The following is a 27,211-nucleotide window of genomic DNA, read 5'->3' as shown; positions in this document are numbered from 1 at the left end:
TTTAAGATACATGAATATTAGGTCAGGATTTGACAATTAGAAAGGAAAAAAACATAAAGCTTTTATAAAGGTAACTATTTTATATTCATTTGTATTTGAATTTGGCTTTTAAAGGACCCTGGTGATGGGGAATAAAATGGTTACTGCAGTGCTTAGGTGCAAGTAGACATCTGATCACAAAGATGAAGCTGCAGGATGTGCAGCATGAAATGTGTTTTGGGAGACCTTGGTCCCTGGTTTGGTTCATGCTGTAGCACAGTGACAGTCACACAGACTGGTTTGATGGGTATTTCCAGGGTAGGGCAGTAACTGTTTCCCCAGAGATCTGCTGCAAGACTTTGGCGTTCTTTAATTCTTGGAAATACAAACTGCTGTTAATTATGACTGGTTGTAAGGGGAGCTGCTGTTGTTATTTTGTCTAGTCCTGCCCTTCTCAGTAAAACCTGGTACTGTGCTGCCTGTTGCAGTGCTCATCTTGCTGTGGGGATGCAAGTTGGTCACACAGGGCTACTCCAAACCATATGGAGATGTTTTTATGTCATCCTGACCGATGCCAGCTTTGTGCAGAGGCTTCCATAGGTGAAAATCTCAAATGGGTCTGTTCTGCACGTCTCCTTTTTCTAAATTATTAGTCTTCAATGTACTGTAACAATTTTAGTTCTCACAATGATATATCCTTAGGCTAAGTGCATTTCAGCTGGGGGATTCGTTGTTTCAATCAAGACAATGCACATTTCAGGTCTTCACCTGATTGTTGAGGCAAGGATATGGTTATAAAAGAAATCAAAACCAATAACTTCTAAAAGGAGCCTAAAACTTCTTTCAGGAAATGAAAAAAATGCCAACATCCAAAAACCCCTGTGCTTTCCATCACAGAATCATGTGAATCGAGCTCTTTTTCTTATTTCTTATTATGATTTTTACCCATGATTTTGCCCAATCTCATTCCCATTGCTCTACTGTGAGTCATTTCTTCAGCCTAATAAGATCCCATTTCCAGAAAGTTTTCCAGAATACGCAGCTTGCCTTTTTTTTTTTTCATTTCATACCTTGTGTGTGACTAGGAAGGATGTTAAGTATGATCATCTGCAGTAGCATTTTACATCTTACTGTTTCAGTACACTGGTGAAAAAATGCAGCTCGTTTGCATCATGTCATTCCAGCTATTGCTTTATTGTTCCACATTAATTCCCTGAGCTTGTTTGGGATATTGATGGTGAGCAAACAGGGAACATGTCTGTGTTTCAAGTCATTTGTGATTCACCAATTCTGTGTGGATAGCAAAGATGCCATCTGTTTTATTGTTGAATAGCTGCACTTTCAAGAGTGTTTACTTAGCTTCTCTATAGATTCACCTGCTCTTGACTTCATAGAAACATTGATGGCATTATAAAAGATTCTGTTGTCTTCTTCCATCAGTGTCAGACTTGGGATCTGCTCTGGCTCTTTACTGACAAAGTGTCCATGTTGACAAGAGCATGCTGCAGTTACCATCCTCAGAAGTCATTGTTTAGGTGGTTACTAACACACTGTTGTTTTCTTCTGAATGGATAAATCCTGGTTCATTGACCAGATCAAGGTAGGAAGGGCTCCAGAAACCCCAAGGAACTGTAATATCTGGAGTCAAACTATGTTTAGTCACAGTCCATGAGAACTTTAACCCATGCCATGGGAAACAGACTTGTTACTTAACTGCTCTGAGACTTTTCTGGGTTGGTGACACAGATTAGCACCCCAGTGATGCATAAATTTGCTTTGGTTCAAAGCCTACACCAGCATTCTAGAATGCTGTAACATACTTAGAGACTCCAGTTTCTTTTTACACTGTACACATTGGAACAGAGAAAACAGCCCTGGCAATTACCTGAGTTTTGAATCTGGATTGGGAGAGGTGTCACTAGAACACTTCTCCCAAGGACTCAGATTTCCTGGAAAACTGTCCAAAAACTGACAGGTGCTTCTCCTTTACTTGCTCAGGTTAGTATTTTCTTATAAAAGAAAATGCTGCTGTCAAGTTGTTCTCTGTAGAAATTTGGAATTCTGGAAACAACTTCTCTGCTTCTCAAGAAAAGCTTGAACTTGATGACTTTGAAGAGATTCTGTGACAAACATCAGGGCAACTGAGTTTAAGGAGATGGAGACAAATACACTTCCTGCATTAGTGAAGGCTGGAGAATAGATAGGGCTTTTGGGGAGTCAGGCTGGCAAAATACGTTTTTTTGGTAATTATTTAAATCCTTGAGAGTATTAAAGTCAGCAAGCAGGTAGTTTGGTCTAGTGAGACAGAGGGAGGACTTTATCAGCCTAGAGAACACTGACAGAGGCATAAGCCTTGTTAGCTTTAATACCAGGCATTCTTGTTTTGTTTAATAATACCACAATAGGTAGAAGTCCTACTAAGTAGATGTTTCTAATTTTTTTAATGTAAACTTATCAAGTATCTACACAGCTCCTCAGTAAATTCCCACATTGGCTTCATGAAGCTTGTAACCTCTCCTGTGCCACTCAGATGTGCTGAGCCTGTTGTTTTTCAAATAAAAAGCCATAATCCCAAAGCAGACACAGTGCAGTGTGCTGAGCTGCCTTTGAATTAAGAATTGGTTGGGTCTATTCTTCTTTGCCCTCATCTTGAGGGTGGTTAGGTTCGTGTGGCAAATGCAAACTGTTCTTTCTGTCCTGAGTTCACTGTTAACTGCGTGGTATTTGGTATTCAAAACTTGTAGTCTTGGAATCAAATTATTTTGAGAAATTGAAACTTCCTCTACCAACATGCCTATAGCACTTACTGGCCTAGTTTTACTTACTATTTGAGTCTGTGGTTTGACCCATACTTTATTGATGAAAAGAAGAAACTCTTGAGAACAGAGGTAAGAGGAGAAATTTATGTGGGACAATCTGTAGCACTATGTACTAACAGAAACTGGAAGTGTTACTCTAAGTAACTGAGAATTAAATTATTATTAAATTTGGAAAATTGCTGAGTTTCTTTAAAATACTAGTAACATAGAAAAGTGGAAGGTGGATAATCAGTTTACTCTATAAACTCAGAGAAAATCAATCAAAAATCTTTGCAGTGTTGCTGCCTCCTGAGTCCTAGAGAGCTGCTGATCATCTCCACACCTGCACATTCATTTCAGTGATGCAGCTCACATAATTCCCTTCTGATTGCACACACTGTTGTTCTAATGTAACAGCCTTTTCATCACATATGACAATTGCGTTGACTCTCTCTCTCTTCATTCAAAGACTTGGTCTCTCTTCAATAACCCAGGAGCATGGAGAATATGTGAAATTATTTGTAGTAAGATACTTTTATGCTCAGGATGTCTGCTCACCACAGTGTGCATTGAGAATGGAAGATGTAGAAAGCTTAGGAGACCTGGGTGGCATCTTTAATCTTAAGGACAAATACCTGCCAAAACCAGCCTCAACAGCAGGGTGTTTAGTAAAGAATGCTTTTACTGGAAATAGTCATTAAAGTCTGGTCCTGCCATCCAATTTGCTTAAAAGAAGGCTGAGACCATGAGAACAGAAAGAATTTGTATCATAGTACAAAAAACCTAAAGATTATTTCCAGAAAAAATAGTCTGAAAGGGTAGCCAGGTTTACTATTACAACTGTGAAGTCTCCTAGAGAGACATTCTGCCTCAGAGATGTGTAAACACTCTTGTCAGGGAAAAAGGAAGTGTGAAGCAATGGTGCATTTTTGTCACCTTTTCGCTTAGAAATCCATGGGGATAGTTTCCTGTGCCTGCAGTTGGGTCAAATCTGATTCTTAGCTTCCCTTCAGAATGGCAAAATTATTCCCACATAATGTAATTCCAGAGTTAAATATTAATTCAATTTTTCCTAATACAGAAAAATTGCTGTGATGATAGAGCATAGAAAGTATTGCTTAATTATGAGATAATATGTAAATCCAATTAGGTGAAGCAGTCAGAGAGAGGCAGCAGTCCCTCTTGGAAGGGTTTGTACTCCAAATGGACAGGGCAAGCACACAGCAGGATAAGGTGATACAATATATAGACAAAACCAGTGCCTGTCCACTACCTGAGGAAGGAGCCACTCAGTATGAAACTGTCCACAGCAACATTTACTTTTGAGTGTCATTTTTTCTGACACCTGTATTACCAGAACTCACTCAGTCAAAAAGTTGCTTCCCTTATTAATTGAAACCCTTCCTCCTTATACAAATTAGCAAATAATTCTGGGGTGGTCTGTTTTATTTTTCCTTTTTTGATTCTCTGTCTTCATAGATATCTGTTAGAAGCTTAACAGGATGAGGAGCCCGGGCCCCTGGCAGGGGGAGAGAGAAACAGTCCAAACCAATATGTTTGATAGAGCAAACTCCACAAACTCAGTTTATTAGCAGTCCAAAGGCACTTATATAGTATACCAGCTTGTTAACTCCTAAGTGGCTTAAAGCTTATCAAAACACATTTCTATTTCTACATAATTGGGCTTACATTGGCAAGCTTCCATAAAGAAGTCAGTGTCTATCTCCCTCGTTCACTCCCGGATAGTACAGCTGCAAGTTTTCACTCCCTCTCTGTTTCTCAGGCCTGCTTGTTATCTTTCACACAGGGACTTTCCCATGGAAAGTTTTCTCACACACAAGCCTAAAACTTCCAGGCCTATTGCTTGCACAGTTCTTTTATTGATCCCAATAATTCTATTTCCCAACAGATATCCATGGCTCTAATTCCATAAAGAGCAATTTGCCATTGAAAAAGCCCGAAACGTGTGTCCATGTGTCCAGAAGCCGTGTGTGACAGTGATTTTAGCCACAGCAGCCTCGCACTGTGTGTTTCAGTGACACACTTCTGATCAATAATGGTGGTGTAGCAAAACCTCACTAAATGGCTGCTGTTTTCCTTCTAGAAACCCCTGGCTGAAAATGACCCAGCAAATGCATAACCTAAGTCTCCTGCAGAACAAAAAGCACAGCATGCCATCGTCCCCCAGCGCTGCCAAGCGGCTGTACCGGAACCTGTCGGAGAAGCTGAAGGGCAGCCACACGTCCTTTGATGAAGCCTATTTCAGAGCTCGCTCCGACCGCCTCAGCCTCCGCAAGGCCTCCATGGTAATCACCTGATCCCTATCAAGCTGCCAATTTACTTTCCTATTAATCTCCTTAATCAGCAGGTTCATAATCTCTACAATTCTCATCATCTCGCTTTGTTCCCTGCCCAGTGCCGTATGTGCTTCTCAGCCTTACCATTTATGATCCTTTGTGAAAATAGAGTTTGACCTCCTTGAAGGGTAAAGACAGACTACCTAATCACGTGATGATGCTTTATTTTAGGAGTAAGGTTGTAACTTGTCACTTACATGACAAAATGTGAATTAAATATACAGATGCAAGTGTTTCTCTTACAAGAAAAGAATAAAAAGTATTTTGAGAAAAGTGAAGATGGCTTTAGTAGAAGTTCCCATTTTTCCAAATAACAGAACAAATGGAACTTTTAGGCATGACAGATAAATAAATGCAAGGCTTTTCCCAGGCTGTGGTGATGGTCAGTAGATAAGACTATGGAAGAAGGAGATCACATGTGAGGCAGTCTAGCCTGGGTACCCCAACCAAATCCCAGCTGAGCACTCTGGTACCAGCACAGTAAAATATAGAAACACCTGCTGGAATTAATCCTTACAAGAGCTCCTACTGCTGCCAGTGCTGGTGAAATTACACAACCCCCAGTGCATACATTTTGGAGAATGGACTCTGTCCTGGAAATAATAGCCCAATGTAAGTTCTGTGTACAAAAGAATCTTTTATATTTGCTGGAGGAAGATGAACCTGCTTGTTGATATTGCCAAAACAAAATAAATTCCACTTTTCCATAAGTAGAAAGAACAGACACGTTCTTCAGTGTCTCCTCTGAATTATTTTGAGGAGTTCATCTCCACTTCTGAAGAGCAGAGACTAATGACAGTGGCTGTGAAAGCACCAGGAGATGCCTCTTGCAACCAGTACTCTGCTGCACTAGATCAGATGCTTAGTGCAATGCAGGACTAAACTCAGAGTATGGCTGGGCCAGATAACAAAAATGTTATATTTTGTCAGAAGGAAAAAGGACACTCTAGACTCCTTTAACACTCAAAAATTTCATTATGTAAGAGATATATTATATGAATCAGTGCAAGAATTCAAAATTATTTTTAATTCAGTTAGCTGATGCTGTCCCCTAGGATTGTGCTTTCCTGAAATCAGAGGACCCTTGCATGACCCGTGGAGACTGTCGTCTCTCTCCTGTGGAAAAAGACCACGACCTGACAAAAGCAGGGCACCATGGCTGCTTCCTCTCAGCTCTTCCAGAGCCAATAGATTCTTGCTTCACAAGAGAAGCCTGAAATTCAAACAGGGCTTGAGAGCTGGAAAACAACCTTTGCATGGTATCCAATGGCTGTGCTTTTGAGGCCATGGGTTTCCAGATGCTTTTCAGTTTGTAGTGATGATTTGAATTGAGGTCTCAAAGTATGAACTATGGGGAAATATTATTTAGATTTATTTTTTAGCCACTATCTTTTCTTGCCTTTTTTTTTTTCCATTGCAAGCTTGAGTGTGACTGAGGGAGTGAAGGAGGAGGATGAGCTAGTGCTGGGGACATGTCAGAGCAGACTGACATGTAGGCTGAATGAAAGCCAGGCTGTGAGCATATTTTATCTAAATACACACTTCAGATTACATATTCCTTCAAACATGGGCTCTTCTGTCATACTTAACTAATAAGAAGAGAAATTGCCAATGAGCTGAGCCAAAGGATTGAGGAGCAGGGCACTGCTGCTGAGGGCCAAGTCCTCTGCTAACCCTGAGCCAATAACTTACAACCTGAGTTCTGTCCCTTTTCACTCTGGATCTGTCAGGCAGTGGGAGTGCCTATTCCATCAGTCATCATCATTTTGTGTTGAGTGGATGTGGATTTAATGGGATGCAGACATTCCTGTGCTAACTTTGTTCCCCTGGCCTACAGTGTCATGGGAGTGTCAGATTTTGTCACTGACAAATACCCAGCAGAGGAACCTGTAGGTATCACCAGTCTGGGGTCTGAGCTGGTGTCCACAGCCAGCAATGAAAAGACTCTCACTAAACTCAAAAGGCTTTGGATCCCATTCTATCCATTCTGCTTGTTGTTTTCTCAGTTTTCCCCAGAAATAAACAGCAAGGAAACCATTACTGGAAGTGGTGGAAATATTCCAGGTCAAGATGCTAGCTCATGTATTTTCTAATCATTGAGTTTCTGTGCCACTGAGCAAAGTCAAGGAGTAAAATCATGTCTCCAGACAAGTGAACAACATTTGTTAGAATTTGTTTTCTTTCAGCTTTGGCAAGTGAAGAGTTTTCTTTCCACTCTCTCTTGGTGTGCAACCCTTTCCATTCAGTAAATTGTTGTCTTGCTGCAGACTTAGCAATGTCCCAAAATAGCTTTATTCTTGAACTCATGTTTATCAAAACAAGTCTTTGCAGAAACTACTTTACCACTTTTTCCAACTCCAGTAGCACATAGTGGACTTTTTCAGTCAGAATTAGAGCAAATACCTTGAAAGGGGCACTTCATTTTAATTAAGCTGGATAAGATTGCATTTCTAAAGACTCTGGCACTGAATCACTTACTGGAACGTGGTTATTACTTACTGCAAAGCAATACTGTAGTTCTTTTCAGTATATACATTTGTGCATCACAGTAACACCTAAATAAATTAATCACATAGCACAGCTGTCCAGCTAATGATTAGAGGCTGCAGGACTGAGTCAAGGTTAAAGCAATGTAAAAACTGCTGCTAAAATTCACCCAATCACTTTTAAACTTGATTCAGTTTCTCTTTGAATTTAATGCTTTTGTCCTTTCAGAGTAGAAGAAAGTTATCTAGTAAAGGTAAATGATGGCAGAAATCAGAAGGCTTTTGTTGGTATTTGTGACAACACCAGCTGGACTGAAATTGAGCACTTGGGTCTAAAGATATTACTTCTTATACCTGTTTGGATTTCTTATCCCCGAGCTTCAGATGTCTGAAAAATGCTGCAATACTAGAGGATCTTCTATATGAAACGTGATAAGCTTTTTGCAGAAAACTGTATAATTTTCAAATATATTTCTGTTTTCTGTGTGAAAGCAAATAGTTGGGGAAAAGCTGGTCAGAAGTGTAGAATGGTTTTCTGGACTTGGAGAGCTGGGGTGGATGCAGACTTCCAATTGGAGCAGTTCACTAGCATGAGTGAAGATGTAATAGATATTTTGCTGCCTCTCCAGGATGTTTGTTGACTGTCTAGCACAGTTTGATGTGCTCTGCTATGGATGAGGGATGCACACATGCCCAATTAGAAAGGCCACATCAGTTCCCATGATTTTACACTCTTTGAAGTTTCAAGCCTTGCCAATGTATTTCAGCCTATTGCTTGTGTCTGAATTGCTCATTTGGAAAACCTGATATTTGCAATTTGGTCTCGTAATTGTTTGGATTGGATGAAGTAGCTTATAATATTCATTCTCTGTTTCTCATTTAAATCAGTGCAGCTTTTTCAATCAGATTTCTAATGAAATGAAGAAATAGAAATTTGCTTTTATTTTTTCCCTTTTGGTGAAACATTCTTGCCAACAGGTCAGTTGGCAAGAGTATTTACGACAAATTAACTTAAACATGTGCTAAGATTCTGCTCAACAACTTACTTAGGGCCAAAATTTCACAAACACTTCAGGTATTTCATTTGGCAAGCAAAAGTCCAAAGATACATTTTCAAAGGCGGGTCTAAATGGTGATAACTGAATCAAAAAAAACAGGTTTAAATCAAAGTTCTTAAAATAATTCTACAGCAATCTGACAGGTAGGTAAAATCTGTTGGGGGGGAAGGGGGTGTGTGTGTATATATTTAAAAAGGACCAAATGCTTTTGTCAGCCATAGCTTGGGGTAATTTCAGCTATACTAGTGAAGTTAGCCATCTCTCTTTTATTATCATGTAATAGTGAATTTTTTATTTATATAATGGAAGAAACTTTTGAGATGTAGTACAAGCTTCCCTGAGTTTCATACAAAATTGGAATTAAAGCCAAATAATGATACTGAGAAGTTAGGGTAACACTCTAAAAATGCTAACTCATTTAACTTTTGTGCACATATGTAAAGCCAATTAAAAGAGAATTACTTATTCTGGTTTTTAAAAAAGGGAAAACCATGTGTGTACCCAGTGCCACAGAAGGGAAAATGTGAAGAGAGAAATAACTACCTTCCTGTCCTGAGTGAGCACCACAGCCTTTCACGCAGTAATATCATCAGCTTTACCTTTTTGTTCTGCTCCCAGAATGTTTCCAAAAATAAACTTAACTAAAAGAAACGCAGACCAATGCAGTCCTTCAGTTTCCTTCAACCAATTCCCTTTGTAATATACTCTTGACTAATTCACTGCCTAATAAGTAGATTTTCATAGCTGTGATCAGTTACAAGAGGAATGTGCTTTTGCTTGTTTTCTGATTGGATCAAAATGCAGATGATTCTGATAATTATCCTGTATTCCCATAAACAACACTGTAGAGAAAGTTCCAATAACAGTAGAAAAAGAATTTGAAATGGACATTACCAGTGATGAAATTAATTCTTTTTAGAATGCTGATATAGAAGAATTGGTTAATGTATTTCTAGTGGAAGGTGTCCCTGTCCATGGCAGGTTGTTGGCACAAGTTGATCTTTAAGGTCCCTTCCAGCCCAAACCATTCTGTGATTTTCTGATTTTACATTTCTAATAATTTCTATGAAAAAAAGGTCTATTAGTTCACAATTCTGCATTGATAATAATGGATTTTCATAGAGTGAAGAGCACAGCTTTACTTTTCATCTGTACTTCAAACATCAGTGCTCTCTGTATGTTAATTTTGAGTACACAATACAGTGACATACAGCTGTTAAATCAATATAACCATTGAGTGGGAGCTGAAGACATACAGAAGTATCAGAATCATACAATAAATTAAAATATTTTGTAATTATAATTGCTTAAAATTCTTTTAATTTCTAGCAAGAGCACTTCATCCCTTCAGGGTATGGGCAAAACACCAGAACAAGAGTAAGATCTCTGATATCAAGATTATAAGAGTGTTACATAAGCAAGACAGCAGATATGTGGAGCTACTGGAATGATAAAAAATATTACTTCATTGCAGTAAAAATTTCTGACATTTTTTAAGTTTTATCTTATAACAAGAGAAATATGTGCTGTCTTCTTTTCTAAAATTTTCTGTACATGTGCTCTCACTAACGACAGTGTATGTCCTTAAAAACAATTTTTATCTTGAACAGAGGGGTTGATAAAGAATGAAAAATAGAGCTGCTTGCCATTCAACTGTCCCTTTTTCTGAGATTTTTATCTTATACCAACCCTGGAGCGTGGCCTAAGTATTTGATTATAAAATTAAACCTGAATCTTTACCATCTAGAGAGGATGTGACAGAGCCCCATGATCAGCACTGATGTTTAAGTAGCATTTTTTATTCTGCATGGAAGCCTACAGAAAAAATATTTCTCCAGCATGAGTTGTTCTGTACCCCAGTGTCTAGAAGGTAGATCCCCAAGTTAGCACTACTGTCCCAGATTTGCTTTATTGCTGCATAGCTCATCTCATCCTTAGATTGTCATGTTACCATAAGTATCTCATTTCTTTATATTGGCAACTTGGGGTAAAGGGCATATTATGTACATTTTTCCTCCTGTTCTGCTGATTCCCAATATACAGCACAGGTGGGTCCCATGCTAAAACTTTTAGGTAACATAACCTTTGCAATTTCTTAGTGTGGTACCAATATTTCACATGCAAAGAGTAGACCAGAAGATCCCTGTCAGGCCTGAAATTTTCTGAAGGCACTTTTTAACTTCAAGCACACTGAAAAAAAGCCCCTGTAGAACTGATCAAATTTCAAGGTGGAGCTGTGGACTGTAGTTCCCAGAAACTGCTTGAAAACCTTTAGTCCATGTGTTTTATGAGGAGAAAAAAGATGTTCCAGCAGTTCAGTGTTGTTTCACTGACAGCAAACTTGGACACAGATATGCCAAATAGAACTATATCGATTTTAAAAAGAAAATGACATTTTAGTGTGGTTGAAGAGCTAACTTCTAATCACAGTAGAAGATGGTTTCAATTCAATATTTCATAGAATAAAGAATGCAATCTGTGATAACAATTTTCTCAGTGCTCCCTCCATGTGGTATTGGGACACAGGGAGCTGGTTTACACTGTGTATCTGAACCTGTGCTCTGAGCCCTCCTTGCCTTGCTGGGCCTCTTGCTAATTCATTCCAAAGAGGGAAAAACCCTATCAGGTAAGTATGGCAATGGGACACTGGGAGAGAATTTAAAGAATCTTGGCAAACAACTTGTCACTACTGCAGGCTGCAGAAGGATGTTCTCATAAAAGAAACCTGCAGGCCCTGCTAGTCTACTGCACCTGCTTCTCCCCAGCTCAATTAAGAAACAATAGGGGCCTTTGTATTGTGCCATTCTTTTATCTCCTTGACACTGGTAAGGAAAAGGTTCAGTGGTTCTTCCTGCCTGAGAGTTGGCACCATGAAAGTTCTTGAGGTTTTTTGCTTGTGCTGTCTGCTGCTCAGATATGCACACTGGACAGTCCATTTTTTCAGTCCCATTTCTACTTCTGTTTTTAAGGCCTATAAATTTCAAATTTTCTTCTAGTTACAACTTAAATGCAATAATAAGGGCACCTGGAAATAACTGAGGGGGTAGAATGAACACACTGGCTCACACTGGAACTGGGAAGGTTTACCTGCAGAAGAGCTTGTTTGATTTGGATTTTCATCACCTGACTGCAGTTTTCTACTTGAAATTTTGAGTTTGAAAAAGTCAGTAGTCCAAGACTCTGCCAAAAATTGTAGTGTATCATCCAGTTTCACACTGCAAACATAATGGGTTTGAATCTCACTTGAATCTTCCCACAGACCTGAGGCAATTTCAAGCAGTCCAGTCCAGGGGTAGATCAAGCTCAATTCTGCTGCAAATATTTGCCATGCTTCAAGCTGAGCCTAAGTTGGGGCTGGAGGAGCAATATTTTATAGCAATCTCACAAAACAAATTTTCTCTATTTTTAAAGCACTTACATAGGAAAAGTTTCACTGAATTTCTGTCTTTATTGACACACAGAACTTCCAGTGCAATGAAGCTATGTTTGAGGCCGTAGAGCAGCAGGACCTGGATGCTGTTCAGATTCTTCTTTATCAATACACACTGGAGGCACTGGACCTGAACACACCAAACAGTGAGGGACTCACTCCTTTGGATATTGCCATTTTGACAAACAACATCCCCATTGCCCGGACCCTTCTACACGTTGGGGCAAAGGAAAGCCCACACTGTAAGTAAAGAACACAAGTTGACTTAGAGAATTGCTTGTATGAGATCAATTCTGCTGTTGACAGGGAAAACCACTTACATGACACACAAAAATTGCCTGGTTTTATCATAAGCATGATTATAACAACAAGAGTTCTGGAGGATATTTGCAGCAATATCTGCTCATTGAATATGTGTTCAGTAGATCTTTTTTGTTCTCTATCTCAGATACACCAACTAATGAATCAAGTTGAGCTTCTAATGTGATTAACACTGGGGCAGCTGGGTTAATAGCCATGTTGAGAAAAAAATCTTTAAAAATATGGAAACAGGAACTGAATGATTCAAAGATCATGGTCTGAAATGTAGAGTTTGTCATCAAAAATGATAGGATGATGGGTTGTCTAGACTTTGTTTTACTTTGATTATCCTTTTGATTTTGGCTATGCTGCCTTCAGGAGGCCAATCGTATTGAAATCTATCACTTCTATTACCCACAGACCCCTCACTCCTGGTCTTCAAATGGCCTAAGATCCCACTTAAATGAGAATTTCAAAGTTCTACAGAACCAGAAAAAACCTAAACACAAAACAGACCTTCTCACTTTACTGGAATACCAATATTGCTTATAACGACATATTGTAGTTATAAAACTTCGTTGTATTCCTTCATGGGCCTTTTTATGCCCAATTTGTGGGTTGGAGGGTGACTTACCAACCCAATTAATCAACCATATACCATGACACAAACTCTGACACCTTACGTGGGTCTAAAAATACCCCAATGTAAGAGAATTTGTTTTAAACTGTCAATGCCTATATTTAGGACATTCCCAGCAAGGCTATAATGAGACTGTGTTTGAGGGGTTCGGCCACTGCAGACTCTGCCATTAATTTGAAGTTAGTTAAATTAACAACATTTAGTGCTGGCATGTCAATCTCAGTGCTCCAGGAAATTGCACCTTGAGGCTACTAACATTGCCAGTTTTTTCACTGGAGAGTGTGTGTGCATGTGCATGTTGAGTTTTTTTGCCAGACCCTCAGTGTTGGTACACCTTTATTGCTTTTCTATATCCACAGCACTTATATTATCATTTATTCTGGCCTCCTTTAACCTTCCCTGGAGATTTTTGCATAGTGTAGCTGCTCAGTGAAAAGAGTTTTTTAGTTTTATATTTATTTGTTTATTTTTCTGTCATGGTTCATGACTGAGGCTTTAAAAAAAAAGTGTGACAGCATTTAGAGTACATGATTGACTGCTGAAGCAACATTCATTAACCATGACAAATCTAGAGGAAAACACAGTCTTGAGTGTTCTAAACAGCAGTAAAAAAGACTAAACTAATTTTTCATTGACCTCATCTGTAAATAAATGCAGTCTGATGGCGAGCAGGGGCAATCATAAATTAGTATTCATTTCCTGTAATTAATGCAAACATGCCTATGAATACAGGGAATATGAATATATAACCACCTCATTTCCATTTCAAAATATACCCACCAAATTTCCACTTCACTTATCTTGATTTTTAGTTTTTCTGATTGAAATAATGGATGAAGCATTCTCAGTAAAAAGCAAATGATCATTTTGCTTGGGTGTTTTACCTGAAAGGTTTGCAGTGGCTATTTGAGAGCGAAATGCAAAAAGTTATTTTCAGCCCTCAAAACAAAGGTTCACAGCATCTTTGTACATGGCTTCAGTCTTGTGGAACTGATGGCAGTCACTTTCTATTTTCTCCAGACTTTCTGCTCTGCTTTCTGTACTCAACCAACCCTGTTCAAATTAAATCCTGTTGGTATCATCTCAGGGCTGCAGGAACATGATCCAGCACCCAGCAGGAACATTTCCCTTTCTCTATGGTGGGCAATTGAGCACGACTTCCCCAGGCTGAATGGGAGGGTAAAATCCTGACTCACCCAGTTTTGGGACTGGACACAGCAACTCTTAATGTGATTAGAAGTGTACAAGACAGATGCACAGAGCTGGGAGAAGGCGAAATAGAGGAATTCCTCATTCCAAGTGTACACAAAAAGCTTCCTTCACAGAAAACCTTTGCTCTTCCACTGTATATTTTACCTGTAGTGATCCAGCTGAAATCTCATTATAGCCCCTAACCTAACTCTGTAGAAAAGAAGATCTGGAGGACAGATAGCTTCCATCTGTATCACCTGGATTTCTGCCTGAAACAGCAGCAGATAAAGCAACAGAAAGTAAAACTATGATCTTCATCTCCACGTGGAGCTCAGATTGTATAAATCTCAACGGGACCCCAACATCTTTTAAAAACAAAGTAACTAAGATCAGAGAGTACAGCATTTAAAATATTAATTTAGTTGGGGAGAAGACGAAGTTACTATCTTTTCAGTTACTATTATTCATCATATACTCATGGTTTGGCTTGTTCATGTGAACCCAAATAAAAATAAGATTAAAATTCCCACTGGCTGATTGGACACGTTTCCAAGACCCGACAAATGTGGATCTGAATCTTGATTAAACAGATAGAGCCAGATCCTTAGTGAGAACTTGAACCAATGCCAGTTCTTAACCACCTGAAGCTCTGGCACATAAAATCTCCTTCCTCAGTCCTGTTGTGCTATCAGATGTGTTGCATGTTTATTGTAGGCATGGATCCAGGAAACTCTATCACCTCTGGCCTCCCAGTAAACAACAGTTCTGAGGATACCAGCAGATTCCAGGGAGCTTGGCCATATGTCCCTGATGTCCATATGAAGAATGATCAAACTTAAGAAGGATGGCTTCAAGCCAACTTCTGACAGCAAAGTCTTACAGACAAACATTCTTCAAAAACAACCCTTTGGATGTCAGAGGTGTTGAGTAATTCTTTACTTTCCTGTGGCTGTAAAGGTCCCAGGGTACTTTTCACATCAGTAGGGTTATTCTTAGACTCTGCTAAACTCTGGCTGTTATAGTGTTATGAGAGACAGAGGCAAAAGTTAAAATGAGAGGTTCCGGCTGGATAAAACAAACACCTTTTTCACTGTAAGGACAGTGAAGAAGTGGAACAATCTCCATTCATCCTGGGAAGTTTTCAAGACCAGACTGGATAATGCCTTCAGTAACTTGGTCTGACCTCTTTGCTGAGCCTGTTTGGAAGAGGATTGGTCTACTGAAGGTCCTTTCCAGTCTAACTTGTCCCATATGATCCCAGTTTAGAAATAACACATTCATATCCACATACATATTCACTCCTGTGGTGTTTTGGTGTCAAAAACCTGTCAGAGTCTTGGTACTTTATATGGTACAGTTTGATGTTTTCAGGAATGTCTGCTGCTCCTGACTTGTGCAAGTGAATGATGGGTTCAGTCTGTGTAAGATTCCTGCTGTTCCTGTAAAAGACTTGGGGCAATCAAGAGCCTGCCTGTACCTACTTAGCAATTCCCCACTACTGCTAAGAAAAACTACATGTGCCAGGGCACAGATTTTGGTAGAAAGAGACCCTTTAAATTAAGGCTATCTCAGAGCTATTCTGCAAAAATTCCAGACACCAGACTTATTTTCTGTGATTTCAGAGTTCCTTCTCTTGTATACTGTTTCCTGCATATTGAACACCAGAATCAGTACTTGCATTTCTTTTCAAATTAAACATCTTTACAAGTCCTACTTTCTAAACTGCAGATTGAACAATTTTAGGCTAAGAGCAGCTCTGAAAATAGGACTTGATTCACCACATTTCATTATATAATCAAGGGGCTTGTTTAGGGTAGTCTTGTACTTACAGCTTGTGGACTTGGGCTAAAATCAAACCTATTTAGTTTGTAACCTATGTGATCTTCATTTTCACCTTGATGTAGCCCACAGTAGTTCACACAGAAAATCTGAACTGTTAAACATCAAATTAAAATTATTCTGAGCACAGGAGGAAAAAATCTCCATATGTCAAGCTGCTCGCTGCCTGTCAGAGGACTGATTAAGTCTCACACAGATAAAACTGTGGCACAAAAAGCTGGAAAGAGATCCATTCTCTACCAGCCATGGACCTTAGGCACAAAAAATTCTTAATTTCGCCAATTAGATCTCTCCTTGTTTGTAGAAGTTTATATATTGTGTGTGTTTGTAACCAGTACAATCCTCTTTTTTTTTAATGTAAGTTTATGATATTATGCCAAAGCAGAGGTTAAAGAGAGAGTTTGTTATTTTAACTTGGTTTTTATATTCCGACTTAAAACAGATATGCAATTTTAGTCTAATTATGACATTTTTAAGCATATGAGAAATACCAGAGGAAAAAATGTGGTAAATTTATTCATGTTGTTCATGTCATTTAAGTGGCCAGATCTTTAAGTGGCATTGCTGTAACCCACTTGACGACAAGATAATGACTGGAAGGCAGAGTGTGCGAGGGTTTAACCTTACATGTGTTTTGAGCAAGGCTGAAATTTTGCCAAGCACTTCCTATTTCCCCCTTTTCCTGGCAGTTGTGAACGTGGAGAGCAGGTCTGTGCACCTGAGCAAGCTGGTGCAGGAGGCCCAGCAGAGAGTGACGGAATTATCTGCACAAGTGGTGAGTGAAGGGCTGGGCACAGAGAGCGCCGAGAAGGAAAAGCAGCTCAAGGGCTGGGAGTGGAGGGCCAGGCTCTACCAGCGCATGAAGGACGGCTACGAGCATGCCCGTGAGTACAGGGAAAGAGCCACATGCCAGGCAGGAACCTGCAGCTGAGAACCCTTTCCAAAGATGCTCTCACTGGCTGATCCTCACGGCCCTGCTGTGGAGCAGGAGAAGGTTGGGGTGGGAAATGGAGGCCCAGTGGTGAAATGGCCTTTCCAAAAGGGAGAAGGAAATGGACGTTAGAACAATAAAGGACCGGATATCTGAGAGCAACAAGCACATGGCTCCTTAGGCTGCACAAAATTAATAAGACATCCAGCATCCAAAGTCTTCATTCAGGATGCAGTGGTTCTGCCCTGATTATCTCCTTTCGCATTTACTCCTGGATCTCATTTAACATGTTCAGAATTTAAAACAGGATGCTATAAAGCAGCATACGAATAGGCAGGAAGAGGGATGGGGAGATTGGCCTTTTCTCTCTTGAAATTTGATTATTTTTCAAAAAAATCTTACTATTTTGGAATGGGATTGTTCTAAATGTTTGATCAAGCAGTGACATTTCATTTTGCACATACCTATTGTGAAAAATTAAACTTATTTTTGTTAAGCACTAATCTTAATCTTGGTATCCATTTCATCACCACAGCCACAAATCGAGTCACCTTAAACAGTTGTACAAGTGAGTCTGTATCCAAATTAAATTATAGTGGCCCAAATGAAGGAGTAAACAGGTCTGAATTGTTTCTAGACACATGGATTTTTAGCTGTATCCTACATGTTGAAATACAATCATTGCCATTCACATTTTTACAACCATCTTTATGTAAATTCACTTACAAATAATTTTCTCAATTTTTTGTAGGCTAAAGTTATTTCTTCAAGACAGATGTAGTGCTCCTTCTCTTAAGATACTAAATAAGGAAATACAGAAGTAGTGAAAGTTAATATACTGATTTTTTAAATCAATCCCAGCAGTAAGTCATGACATTTTGTGTTTGATTTCTGAATTGAGTCTGATTGATATTCTGCAAGTTAAGATTTTTTTTTTCCTTTTCTTTTTTTAAACAAAAATGTTAGGCCTCAATTGACAACTGTATTTTGGAACTATTACACCAAAACAATTGTGGAATTTGCAATTTTTGAATCACAATAATGTAAAAATGTTTTCTGGTTTTTGATAAGTTTGAGTTTGTTAGTGAAACAATAAAGGTTTCATTAGCTCTTTGTGGTTTTGTCCTTTCTCTCTCCTCCTATCCACCCCAAGAGATTTATAGGGGCTTTTCATTGGCATAATTAACATTAATCTGTTTTATGGGGTTACATATATGCAGGAAGATATTTTTAACCAAAAAGGAGCCAAAAACCCTGATAGAAACAAATGGTGTCTGCAGGATATTGTTAGCAGGAGCACTAATTAAAATGCTCAAAAGGCAGAAAACACAAACACCTACAACCCAAAGCTCACAATTGCAGGGTGATTTTCAGTGGGTTCTTTGAAGACTCAGAAACATTGTTTGAATAGGATTTGTTGTGCTGAAGAGCTGATGTTTTCTCTTCTCTCCCAGGAGCCCCCGAGGCGCCAACCAATGTCTGTCTCATGGTAACAAGCAGTACATCACTCACTGTCACCTTCCAAGAACCCCTCAGTGTCAACTCAGCTGTGGTGACCAAGTATAAAGGTACTGGATTTAGACATCTTTCATTCCCCTTAACAATGTACCAAAATTTGAGGGCTAAGTGGCAAAGGTATTTATCTACAAGAGATTATGTTATGATGCAAGTGTGTTTAAATGTAATTATTTTCCCAGTAAACAGCCATAGAAGTGGAATTTTCTTGAAAGATTACCCAAGGACAAATTTTTTATTAAAAAAAAAAAAGAAAAAATAAATTAACCAAAAGCTTTCTCCATGAGTGCTTTGAAGAAGTTTGCTTGACTCACTGTGGTTAAGACATCAGCTCAATGACTGGGTTGAGATGAGCAGTTACAAAACACAAACTAACTTTTGGTGCCTGTGGGCTCCTGAAACCATGTGTATCCTTGTAAAAGCCAAACCCACACCAGCATTCCTTAAAGGAATGCCTCTGGAAGCTGAAACTTCTGGCAGAGGCATCATACAGCCCAATTAATTTGCTATTCCAGGGCTCCCACATCATTCTTGGAAGAGTGATACATTTGGGGTGGCACCAGTTAGTTGCAAAGTGGAATGAATAAGAAAATGCTTCCATCTGAATAGCCCTGTTGAATAGAGATGGTTTTAAAACCGAATTTCTGTTCCACAGGAAATTCCAACATTAAGAAAAAAAGCAAGTTTTATTGAAGATTAGAACAAAAATGAGAATTTTTTAAATTTCCTGTTTAAAGGGACTTTCAGGTTTTCTGCAATGTTTGGGACAGTAAGTTCTTCAGTGTTAAGCACAGTAATCCACAGCCTCCAGCTGCCAGTGGGAGCATGAATCCTCCCACAGGTCAAGGGACTGGGGACCTGAAGCCTCCTTGGCCCTGACCAGGGGAGTCAAGGTGTGGGAGCCTGAAAGTCCTCTTAGGTATTTCTCCCAGTTTCTCTCTTAATGCTTCCTGCTGTGTTTGTTTCTTTGTATTAATCATTGAAAACTCCTTTCAGAGGTGCCTAAACCTAAAATTTCCATACTCACAGCCAGAATCATCCTGGCTGTGTGGTGGGGAGTCTGTTTCATATTTCCACGGGTGAGTGTTCCAGGGATGGTTTCAACAGGAGAGATTCAGAAAGACCCCATCCATTGAGGGTCCAACAGCTCATGGATCCCTTCCAAAGGTGGGACATACCAGTGCACAGGCTCCACTGGCATCAGCACAAGCTCCCAAAGCACTACAACAGCTTATTTTGGAAAAGGCAGATTCTCTCTTTCTTTCCTCCTCCTGCTTCTGGTCACAGATTCCACTCATCACTGGCTGTGCCCAGCAAAATAATTTTTTACATTCTATGAAAAAAGAACCCCAACCTCACAGACACCACTGAGGCCATCAAAGTGATAATGCCCTGATAGCCTCAGTAGAAGGCAAATTACTGTATTACACCTAGTCAGCTGTGCAGTGCTGCAGGAAGCGTGATTTTCAAAAACATCAAAGCCCTTTAGAAGCCTAAATCTAATTTTCGGCAATGGGTTATGTTGCCAGGAAACTAAATTTCATTTAAGAGCTTCCCACTGCCTCATTTACTTGTGAAAACAATACTTGAGCTCCTAAAACACCAAAGTTCTCCAGAAAATATCAGACTGTTCTTTGTAATATTTGTATTTTAAATAACCTTGAAACGTTGTCCACCCTCTATTTATAATGATTCTTGGTATTTTCACAGGAAAGCAAATTCCCAAACAGAGCTAATTTTTAAAAATAATTTTGTAAAGGTTGTAGTACTTTTCTCTTGGGTAACCAGGCTCATTTGGGTTGAGCCTGGTTTGTACCATGTCAGTGGTGTCCTGTTTTTGGTAAACACAGAATTCAGAGAAATTTAATCCAACCTGACCTAACTTTCTGATCAGACCAGATAGCACTGCCCTCTATTCTGAATTACCCTCACAGGTGATCATTTTATGCTTTACAAGTTGACCATTACTCTTGCCAGAATGTTCTTTTTAAATCCTTTGTCCCAGGAGACTTGCATATTTACAATTAGATAAAAAGAAAGATCATTAATAGCTCCTTTTGGTGACTTTCGGGAATTAATTAAGCACTGGTTGTAGAATTGTTTATTACATTATAGAGTGAGATTCTTTGTGCTACTTTGAGGGGTCATAAAATGAACCTTTCAAATGATCACTTGCAAGAATGATGAGAACCAGCTAGCAATTACTAGCCCTGAAAAGAGAGCTTGATAACAAAGTGTGAAGATCTTTTTAGTCAGATATATAAACCCCCTGTCCAGGAAACCATCGAAGCATTTTGCTAATTCAAGAGCAAAAAAAAAAAAAGGGCTGTTAGGGTGGGGGTTTTTTCCCCTCAATACTTTACCATTTCTTTTTCTAAGCAAATTAAAATTCAGGAGCATTTGCAGCAATGTTTAGGGAATACCTGCTCATTAACAAAAACTAATAATGTTCTTTTCTCTAGACCTGAACTATAGGGGATAAAAACTGACATCAATTCTGTTCAGTTTAGTTTAGTTCCCTAAAAACAGTGAAAAACTGCCAATTCCATTTTTCCTGTGTCATCTTTCTTTTTTCTTCTTCCTTTTTTTTTCTTTTTTCTTTTTTAATATATTTTTTCCAAAGCTTTATTTGCCCAAATGTCTTTTAGAAACTGGGCTTGGAATATTATCTAACTGTCTGCTGTTTTCCTGTGTGACCTTTTCCCTTGTTAGCTGTATAACTTACAAATAATCATACAGGAGAATAATACTTTGCACTCACTCTCTAACCACTAAAACCATCTCACTTCATTAGGAGATTTAATTTTAACCACACACGGTGAATGGGTATTGACTTTGGTGTCCCAGCTGGATGGCAGCTCAGTGACTGCATTCTGTTCAGCCATTGCTTTAAGGAGCCAGAGTATTCTTTACTTCCTCTCTGGATTGTTGTTTAATGTTGCAGGCACCATCCTAATGGCTCCCTTCAGTTTCCCTCTGGAGAAGGCTGCAGCGTGGTGGTGGCTGACGTGAAATGATTCCTAAGTACATTGTAACTTAGTAAAGTGTTTTGAGGCTGGAAGCAGACAGGCATGACATAAATCAATAATAAAAGTAATAATCTGCTCCATGCTAGAGAAAGACTCAAAGCCAGAGACACCTCATCCCAGCCAGTTTTAGGAAGGATGTGAAACATCACTGTAATATTGAGAAAAAAAACCCTGCCCTTGGTTAATTGTGCCCTAGAGCCAAACTTCACATCCCACCATGGAAGTACTTAGGACCTGCTTTAGTTTTACATCTTTGAAAACACAATCAAAGCGTTCCACGTTGACATACAAAACAACTTGCCCCAGTTGGAAGCCAGGGAGAGCTTTCTGTTTACACCACCACACTGGTACTGCAGGATGTTTTGTTATCCCAGAGCTGCACCTCTGCAACCATCTCGATGAAAAATACCCCACAGCAGCATAGTCCAGACAGACAGCACTCAACTCCCGGGAACATCCCCCTAGAGACAAGCAGCAAGTGCTTGCTGGGCTTTTTAAGAACTGTTTTCTTTCATTAATCAGCCTTTCGAGGGTTCACATGTTTCACGCAACACATACACATAAAGAAAGCAGGTTTTTTCAATGAAAAAAGTTATAAGTAAGGTTTAAGTAATTTTGTCACACTTATTTTCTGTGGATTTTAAACCTGATTATTATTTTGCTTTTACAGTGAATAAGTACAGATAAACCTCCTCTTACTGCATGATTTTTTTCATCCATTTCCCATCAGAAGTAGTCATAACAACGCTGTGATCCCAAAGTATAGGATAAGGAAGAAAAATGGACATAGTGCTGATCATTACCTACTGGAAAGGATCACCATGCAATGAAAAAATCTCTGTTTATATTTTATTTACAATTTTTAAACAAACATCTATACTCCCTTTTGAAGAAAAAAAAATGAAACAGCTTGTATAACCCCAGTTGAGCTAATTTATTTTAGAGCCTGGAACTATTTATGTTTGAAGAGAGAGGAAGAAAGACATGTTTGATGTAGCAAACAAAGCTAATCTTCTCTGTTTGGTTGTAGCTGTGGATGCCAAGTTATTTTCCAGATAGTGGTGCTGAGCTGTTTAGGCCACTTTAGCCCTGGTTACCTTTTTGTTTAATTTGGTATTTTAGCAGAGTATTTCATGTTTGTCAGAACTTCCCAGCTGCCTTCTCAGATTTCTTTTGGACTGAGAGAAGATTTTTATTTTCAGTTGGTGTAGCTCTTTAAAACACAAAACAAAACAAAACAGGTTGGCTTATATCAGGAAAGGAGTTATGTTTTGCTTAAATTTTGAGAAAAGGTTGTTCCCTACCTCCTTTCTTCCAAAGCAATTTGTGGTCCACTTCAGAATTTTTTTGAATGAGAATAGTTTAAACTGTCTCTAAGTCACTGTTGCAGTCCTGGTTGGATATGCACTAGCCACAGGATGTTGCTGTCACATAGCCATGTGAAACGGGTCAGTTCTAGCCCAGAACAGACCAGACAATTTGCTGTTGTCATTGTGAGTCTCAGCTAAAGGATGGATGGAGCTGCCTTTGTGCTCAGGAATGAGCAGCCTGCCAGGCTAGGCCTGTTTGAGACCTGCCCTGGAGCTCAAAGGAAGCCTGGATCTGGGATTCTCAGCTGGCTTGTCAGCTGGCTTCTCACCAGGTCGATGGAAAATTTACATTGGAGATTCCAGTGTGGAAAAACCTCCAAGATTTTACAGGAACAATCCATAAATGTTGTGTGATTCTGCCTGTTTTATTCTTGGGGGTAATACTTTCACAACCAAATAATCTCATCATTTTGTGTGGGCTTCTGCTTGTCCCCATGAGTACATACAAACAGCAGATACCACATTTTTTAATTATGTATTTGATTTGTCTATCAAAAGTTGGTCTTCCATGTTTGACCAAGTTTGGATTTTTTCCACAGCAGGCTCCCTGCAGTGATCCTCAAAGACCTAAATATATATATATATATTTATATCTCTATCTTTCTCCACTTTGGAGGACTATCTGCTCTAGTGGCGACTATCTGCTCACATAGCAGTGTCTGAGTAGAAAGCAGCAAGCCTGTGCTGTCTTTGACTTCTAGAAGAACCCTGGTTGTGAAAATGAATGCTTGTTGAAGTGAATCTTATGGAAACGTAGTGCTTTAATAACAATGCCTCTGTCTCTCTAAAGTAGGTGCTGTGTCACTGCTTGATTCTGGTCCAGTCCATAGTGGAACTGAGCAGAATTCTGCACGTGGTCTTGAAACCCTTTCCACTTATTATTCAAAGTTTATTTATATATTTTAAAACTCCTTCTATCTTTTCTCAAAACAGTTCTTGCTCCTCGAAAAGAAAAGAGAATACATTTCTTTGTAAGACATTTGAATTTATCCTGCTGAATAGGTGTGGTCTGATATTTCTTACAGTAGTTCATTTATGGCATTTTATTAGGTCTCCTGGGCACTTTATTTGCACGTTACATTTTGGTAGCTAACAGGACTGTGCAATTTGACTTCTATTTTTATGCCTAGCCAGTACAGAAATGTATAAAAGTTAAAACAAACCTTTCTATTTCTAGCTCCTGTCAATGTCTGTAGTATGTGCTGGACTTAACATAAAATGTAAGAATTTCTATTATTTAAGTTTGCTATGGATTTAAAATCACCTTTGAACATGAATCACATACTAAGTGATGGTGTAATTAACTAATGTAGCTAATCAAACACTGGTTACTCAGCTGAATCATTCTTTCTTCCTGCTTTGTGGTTTATAAGGATTTTGAACAGCAGCTCAGGATGAATAGCTCTGAGAAAACCCAGACATACAGGCTCTACTTTTGTCTGCCTTGGTTTCTAACGAAAAAGGCTCGTATCATGATGTTGTTGAATTTTAGACACTGTTTTGCCTTTTAAATTAGCTTTTACTTACCAAAATTAATAAGTTTCTTCTTTTAATTGTTTGCATGCGACTGTTACAGCTTCCAGTTCATAGGTATGGCATAGAAGAGGTGAATTCCTTATAGTCAGTGTCAGGACTGGGACTCAAGACCTTCAGCTTCTGTCTTCAAGGAGGTTCCTGATTTGGCAGATATTTTGATGAATGGATTTGGGAATGAAGACTCACTGAAGACTTAAAACCAGAATGTCTTCAAAGGGTTTATGTCAAAGTTTCCCTGCTCCCACCTTCATCTCTGGCCCATCATGGACTTTCCTGGATCATTTACAAGTATCAAAGGTCTAGGTCTTAGTTTGCCTCCCTGACCAAAGCCTGATCCTGTTCTAGTAATCAGATCTGACCCCAGAACTGATACGTGTCTGTAAATTTGGAATCAGGCCTTGGCATCTGCTGCAAGCTCCTACCTCGTGTATTGAGCATAAACTGCAGTGTTTCCTGCTACATGCATGAGTGCCCAGTTAGTTCAGGCATGAACACCGCATCAGTTTGTGTATGAGCACCCAGTTAATTTACTAATGAACACCCAGCTGACTCACCCATGAGCCCCCTCTTAACCCATGTCTGAGTTCAGTCAGTTCACACCTGAGCACCCAGTTGGCTCACTCCTGAGCACAGTGCTGGGCATGGATGGCAGGTTCCATTAGCCAGGGGCCACTGAAGGAGTGGGAGGAGTTCAGGAGAGGTCGGGTGCTGCTCACACCTGGCCTGGCTATGCCTCAGTGTGATGGAAAACCCATCACTGAGTGAAAGCCATGGTGGAGAGAAGGGAAGCTGACACTAGGAAAGGGGGAGGATAAGTGTTTGGATTAAGTTCAGTCTGGGAAAGATGGTGAAAAGGTGTTCACTTAAATGTTTTTTTAATTATATTTACTTTCTTCTCACTCTGAACGAATTATTAGAAATTTGTGTTAATTGGCGATAAATTAAATTAAGTAAAAGATCCCCAAATCAAGGCTGTTTTGCCTGCAACACCTGTCTGCATTTCTAGGGAAGGTGAAAGCTCTTTAAGCTACTGTAGGGACTAGTTTATAAAGAAATAAAAGCCTTAAATATGGTTAATCAACATCTGTGCAGCAAAGTCCCTCTTTATATCACAGGAGAACTAGAGGACAAGGAGTGGAATCCCATTAAACAGATTACTTGAATTAGTGTCTGTGTATTTCCTTCCTTTGTTCCCCATGCTGGGCACTGCTCTGGTTTGCCTCCTACATTGAGATAGATTACTTTTTTGTTTGCATTTTCCCAGCTGCTCATTATTAATTAGATTTTAATGTCATGTTTTCGGATGAAGCTGAGCCTGCCCCGTGCATGCTTTACACAAACGATCGGTCCTTGCCTGCGGGAGCTTCCCCCCAGCTCTCACTGCACAGATTACAGGAGTCAAACGGGCCCACTGGGAGGGGAAACTTGCAGAATCCAAGCCAAGCTTTTCTAGGATGTGAAGCCTTTGCATAAGAACCCCATTTATTCTCCAATCCCCTCTCAGAGTTCTAACACACGCTCTCTCCTACTCTTCTTTCCACGGCCAGAGTGGGATATGTTTTGTCATTTCAGGGCTGAGAAACAAATCTTGGCTGTTATTATAATCCATTGTAGCTTTCTAACCACTGGCCCACATTGGAAGGCTGAATGTGCACCCACATGGCACATTTTCTTAGTTATTTATAAAGTGTTAGTAAGAAATGTCATTTTCACTAACAGAGAGGAAAAAATTTCCTTCTTGTACTGGAATAGCTGGCCTTATTGCAAACAGATAAAGAATTTCTGGGATTAGAAAATGCTAATCAAATACTTGAGAAAAAAAGATCACATTTTTTTTATATTCTCTTGGTGAGAATTTTATTAAAATTCAATAAAAATAGTATCTTATAAATCATTTATATAACGCAGATTTGCTTTAAAATGAACTAGTGAAACCATGATCAAGCAAAGATGTGTCTTTGGCACCCAGCCTGCTGTCATAATGGTTCCCATAAATGTCAAGACATAGTGTATTCTGGCTTGGGTCAAAGGAACATGCAGAAACAGGGCCACAAGAAAAGTTATTTAACATCATTGGTTATTATTAGCAGGCGTAAAATGCAAAGGAGCCCAGAGCTGTTGGGAAGAAGATTTACTGCAAATAAAGTATTTGATTATTAAAAAAAAAAAAAACCTCTGAAATAAGTATCATGAAGATTTATAGCCATGGAAGTTTCAAATGAAGATGTGCTCTCTAGCAATAGTCTAGAGATGCTTTTCTTGGTACTCTGTCTTGCACTGTTCTGTCTTGCTCCATTGAGAGGCCCTTAAGGCCCCCTGCAGCTCCTTCCCACCACACCACAGCAGTACTTTGTTTGCCTCAGGTGGGCACAGAGCTGTATGTTTGCATCTTTTTTCATTCCTCTTCAGCTTTATTGATGCTTCTACTAACCCAGTACAAAGAGCCTTGGATAAGTTTACAGAAAAAACTGAAATTATAGATAAGATCCAAAATAAAGAACACTAGTATTTGGAGCTCAGGTTTTAATTTAAGTTGTACATAGAAATCCAAGTCCCAGGCCATGACTGTGTTCTAACTTCTGTATTTGCACAAACTGCTCAGTGGCAAACATTTTTTTTTTTTCCTAATGGAAGCATTATGCTGTCAGTAGTCCCTACAGCTGGTATAACTTGTCTTTCTCCTATCATTTCTTGGATGATATCCAAACATGAGAGAGGCATGAACACAGCCTGAACTGAAAATCTGAAAAAA

General features: G+C 39.2%; 1 protein-coding gene across 1 annotated transcript in view; it reads left to right on the top strand.

Moving 5' to 3' along the window:
• Nucleotides 1-4,889: 4,889 nt before the first annotated feature.
• The window catches only part of ANKFN1 (ankyrin repeat and fibronectin type III domain containing 1), a 58,894-nt gene continuing 36,572 nt past the window's right edge, over nucleotides 4,890-27,211 (top strand). Inside the window, exons 1-4 of the mRNA XM_069032661.1 lie at nucleotides 4,890-5,083; nucleotides 12,140-12,350; nucleotides 16,768-16,962; nucleotides 18,464-18,577. Coding sequence (XP_068888762.1) covers nucleotides 4,898-5,083; nucleotides 12,140-12,350; nucleotides 16,768-16,962; nucleotides 18,464-18,577 — 706 coding nt within the window. The 5' untranslated portion in view covers nucleotides 4,890-4,897. The remainder of the gene's footprint in view (nucleotides 5,084-12,139; nucleotides 12,351-16,767; nucleotides 16,963-18,463; nucleotides 18,578-27,211) is intronic.

This window comes from Aphelocoma coerulescens, chromosome 18 (genome assembly GCF_041296385.1).
Source record: "Aphelocoma coerulescens isolate FSJ_1873_10779 chromosome 18, UR_Acoe_1.0, whole genome shotgun sequence".
NCBI classification, from domain to species: domain Eukaryota; kingdom Metazoa; phylum Chordata; class Aves; order Passeriformes; family Corvidae; genus Aphelocoma; species Aphelocoma coerulescens.
The sequence above is the reverse complement of the archived record's forward strand: the minus strand, read 5'-3'. Positions and strand labels throughout refer to the sequence as shown.